The sequence below is a fragment of the Atta cephalotes genome (assembly GCF_000143395.1).
Source record: "Atta cephalotes unplaced genomic scaffold scaffold00003, whole genome shotgun sequence".
Classification (NCBI taxonomy): Eukaryota; Metazoa; Arthropoda; class Insecta; order Hymenoptera; family Formicidae; genus Atta; species Atta cephalotes.
Window position 1 is genome coordinate 944863 of NW_012130067.1, and position 4937 is coordinate 949799.

The window sequence follows — 4937 nt, forward strand, 5'->3', positions numbered from 1 at the left end:
TATTATATATATAAATATAATAAAAATATCATTTAACAGATATAATAAAGTATAAACAATTATTTCTGTTAAATGATAATATTTTTATCAAGATTCGAATCCTACTAAAGTGCATTTTTTTATTACCAATTTCAAGTAGTTAATTTCAGGTATAAGTATCATAAATGTTAGGAATAAAATTTGTAACCCTTAAATAAGAATGTATTTTTTTTTTCGAATATTAAACTAGCTCGGATCTAATTTATTTCAATCCATTCAATCCATTTTCATGGATTTAAAGTGCATTAAAAATTATAAAAACGCATTAAAAAAATTTTAATCCATTTTAATCCATTCTCTTTGCTGGGAAGAGCACATTTGGGAAGAGCAGGCTTAAAAAATAGTAAAAAATAAGAAAACAAAAAACACAGAATTTGTAGAATAGGCTTTAGAGGCACTTAGGACAGTTTAAACTGTTTAGAGCTATTAGCATTAACACTCAAAATGTGTATCCTCTCTTTTATATCTTTCTTTCCTCTTCTCTGTGCAAACTTATAAACATGAACGATTCCACATGAATTTACAATTTTAATGTTTTTCATACATAGCAAGAGGAGAGCAGTATTTCATTGCAGAGCAGTATTTTACTTGCTTCGAAATGTTGAGTTTAAATTTCACTACAATAGCAAGAAATACTAAAAACGTATGCACATATGGTCATTAGAACATGAAATGGACTGCATGCGTCCACTGGCTTCGCAGTATTTCTGGCTGACAGATTTCCTAACCTCAATTATCAATAATTCTCAGTAATAGTCAGTAATAATTAATAGTCTTTAATTAATATCTCGGTTCGCGATGCTTTTCTTAGCCAGATTCGTTTATTTTGGACAAAAATACCCTAAATGAGCTCAATTTCATCGATTTCTAAAGTGATGAGATTAAAGTAGATAATTTCAGATTTTTACCAAATATTGCTAAATTTTTATCAACAAAAAAATTACAGATCTGATATGACCAATAAAACATGGCAGATTGACAGACTTAGCTTCTTATTTGCTACATACAACGCACAATTTATCATTACTCTGCCGCTATTCTGTTGTGTTACCGATCGCAGTATTAGATTGTGTTAGAAGTTAGAAACATCATAGTGAAACATAATTGAATTTAATACTTTGACTACGAAGCTGATTTCGGTATTGAGTTTAACCCATCATTCTGAAATTTTCGATAGTTTACACTACGAGCCGTTGAGAGAAACAGCATATATTTTTTATATCTAATGTATTATAATATCTTGCATAATTTTTAATGTTTTTTTAATATATTAAATCTTGAGTAAAATTATTTTTAATTAAGTTAATAAAATCAATGATAAGTAGTTGATGGAGTTTAATGTTCGTATAAAATAAAATTTATGTTTTTCAAATTATGTTTTATTCTTTTGTTGAGATAACTTTATTTCATTTCTCTATCTTTTTATATGTCATATCCAATTATTTCAATTTCTTAGCAAAATTAAAAAAAGAAATGGTATTTTTCAGATATATCTCGCTGTACTCTTGTTATTTGTTGGATAATTCTTGTAATTTGCTGTTAGGCTATAAATACAATTGTCAAACATGATGACTTGGAACGTTCTTAAATATACTTTTGGATCATCAAGAAGTATTTTACGAAACAGGTGTGATATCTAATTATGTATTTTATAATATAATCTAATATAATCTAATAATATGATATAGATCCTAAATTGTTTTCTTTTATTTTTTTTAGTAAATTTATTTTGTTTTACTTTGCTATATTTTTTATCTTATATAGATGGACTGGTAAAAGTTTTTCTTAAAAATTTTTATGTAATTTTTTAGAATTTCTGTATAAATTTAAGAATTTCTATTTACTTTTGTAATTTCATAAAAATTGTTCAGACTTTTATAAATTGAAACACTTCTGAAATACTGAAAAAGTTTATATCTTTTCTAGAATTTTTTATATATATAAATTATGAAAATTTTCTCAATTTATAATTTCTGAAGAAAACATAAAATCTGAAAAAGTTCAAAATATATTGTTATTAAAAATCTTTATAAATTTAAAATATGAAAAATTTTTTTTAATAATATGTCACAAGAAGTTTCCATTAAGGGAATATCAATGTCTTATTTAATTTAGGTTATATAAATATATAAAAATATTTGTATATAAGAAAATAAGGATTGATTACTCATTGCAGATTATCGGAATGTAACTATAAAATTATCAAACAATTGTCGACAGTGGATCCTAAGGATATTGAACGTCACTCTGTTTTAAAAAATGACTGGTGGAATGAGAACAGCCAGTTGATTTACCTTCATTTATATGCTCCGATCAGAATAAAATTTGTGAGGAATGGATTGGCAAATGCCGGAGTCCAAATGCAGAATGCAGTACTTCCATTGGAAGGACTCAAGATTGTAGATGTTGGTTGTGGTGGAGGTATATTGACTGAGCGTTTAGCTAGAATAGGAGCACAAGTAACTGGAATAGATGCATCGACAGATTTAATAAATATTGCAAAAGAGCATGCAAAATTGGATCCTAATATATCAGAGAGAGTGAACTATATTCAAACAACTGTGGAAGATTTCTCTCAAAAGGAGAAGGAATCGTACGATGCTGTTGTGGCATCTGAGGTCTTGGAGCATGTAACAGATGTGCAACTATTTTTAAAGGTATATAGGACATAAAGGACATCCTAAAAATAAGTGACCAAATTTTGGTATCATATTCTACTGTCATACATCCTTAACGATGAAAAAAGATGATATAAATATAGCACTGTTTGCACAGATTGAATAAATATCACATGAAGTAAATATTGTAATAGAGCAAGTGATACTGTTATCGAAGACAGCTTATCGACTATCGTAGATAGAAACTAAAATTTTTCTCTAAACGTTGCATAGTTAAAATATCTCAAAAAGGAAGAATTTCCAGATCTTTGACATTTTTTCATCTTTAAAGACAGTAGAACACAATACTAAAGTTTGGTCACCTATTTCTGAAACACCCTGTATTATAATAAAGGTTATAAAAATTATTGAATTAAAACATAAAATTAAATATTTTATGAATATTCTTTACAGAAATGTGTGGAAATTTTAAAACCTGGAGGATCGATTTTTATAACAACAGAAAATAGAACTGTAGCATCTTGGTTATTCGTTATTGTAGCAGTAGAATACATTTTCAAAAAAATAACTTTTGGTACTCATGATTGGAATAAATTTATCACACCACACGAAGTTCAACATATATTGGATGGTTGTAAGTTTTATCTCCGCTATTATCTAATGAAAATTATCAAAACATTATGAAAAAGATATTTTATTTTATAAAGATATCTGTATAATTAAAATAATTTTGTAAATAATTACATGTAAGCGCTTTTACATTGTGTCATAATTGTTTAAACTTTTTTTAAAAGATGGATGCAGAACGAGATTAATTCATGGATTAAAATTTAATCCATTGTTAAAACAGTGGTCTTCGTCGTCATGTACAGCAATCTTTTATTGCCTTCATGCAATCAAGCAAAAAAAGCTAGCATATAGTTTTCGGAACATGCAACTTTTTTGTTATTATACAGAATTATATATTTTTATCATTTATCGATTGTAATATAATTGATACTATATATGTGCTAATAGAATAAGTCAAACATGTCTTTAGGATGCTCGGCACTTGTCAGCAAAAAATTAAATATTGTTTAAAAATTAAATATTATATTGATTTTGTTTTTGTTTAAATATTTTTTATGCTGAGCGTCTACCTACACCAAACTTTCAACAGCGAAAGGATTGATACATATTAATATTTTTATATTTTTTACATAACTGTTCACAGTTTAATCTTCATATTTCGCGCTCTAGAAAATACTTATCAATGGCTATCTTTAGGAAGCCAAAGGAACTAATCAGTTAGCACTTAGTAATTCTTTATAATTGGTTCCTACATTTAGATTCAGCGAAGAACTAAAAACAAGAACCAATCATGTTGAAGAATCACTAAGCGCTAGAAACTAATTAGTTTTCTCTGTTGAACGCAGCTAATGGTCATGTGGTTCACAGTGCTAATCTTAGAAATGTGTGAAGTAAACAACATAAAAGCACAGTATGCGTTTGATGTATTGTGTTCTTGTTATAACACAGTTATCTACCATAAGGTAAGTATTTATACGTAATCCACTTTAAATTTCGATAAAAATATATTCATTTTGTGTAAAAACAAATATTCAAAAATTATAAATCATTGATTTATTATATCTTGCAGAAATAAATTCAAATATATGTTCTTCTTTCTTTCTTTCTTTGTTTCCGTTTATCTTCATTTTATTTAACCCAATATGTATTGTAAAATATAGTGTATCGGTTTGCTTTTTAATATCGTTAGTATTCAAAATTATAAAATTTCAAAATTATTTAAATTTAAATATCTTCTAAATTTATGTTACGCATTGTAGAGTCATCTGTATTTTACATGCAAATATGTGTAAAATCTGAAAAATTTTTCATAATTACTTACAAATTTTAACCATTAAAATATTTTTACTAGGAAAGTGTTAATGTAAGATAATCAAAAAGTAAAATTTATGAAGTATATTCCATATTTTATATAAGATAATATTTCTTATATTATACTTTATATTATAAATACAGTCATATTACACATGTGCTAAAATAGCTATATACTAAAGCCAGAAATAAAAATTTTTCATTCACGAATATATATATATATATATATGCGGGGAAAAGTTCATGGCGTTTTTTCCGTTAGATGGCATTAAAAAAACGCCACGAGCTTTTTTCCACACCTAATATAACTCAATATATATATATATATTATATATATATATATATATATATATATATATATAGTACTAGAACGCACGAACACGACGACGGTTAGGAGAG

The 4937-nt window shown here is 26.3% G+C and overlaps 1 protein-coding gene across 1 annotated transcript; it reads left to right on the top strand.

Annotated features, from left to right (window-relative positions):
• Positions 1-1604: 1604 nt before the first annotated feature.
• On the top strand, positions 1605-3758 carry LOC105624786 (hexaprenyldihydroxybenzoate methyltransferase, mitochondrial-like). The gene is made up of 4 exons (XM_012206140.1): positions 1605-1666; positions 2216-2696; positions 3111-3291; positions 3452-3758. The coding sequence occupies exons 1-4, from the start codon at positions 1605-1607 to the stop codon at positions 3643-3645; spliced, it is 918 nt and encodes a 305-aa protein (XP_012061530.1). The 3' UTR covers positions 3646-3758.
• Positions 3759-4937: the final 1179 nt, after the last annotated feature.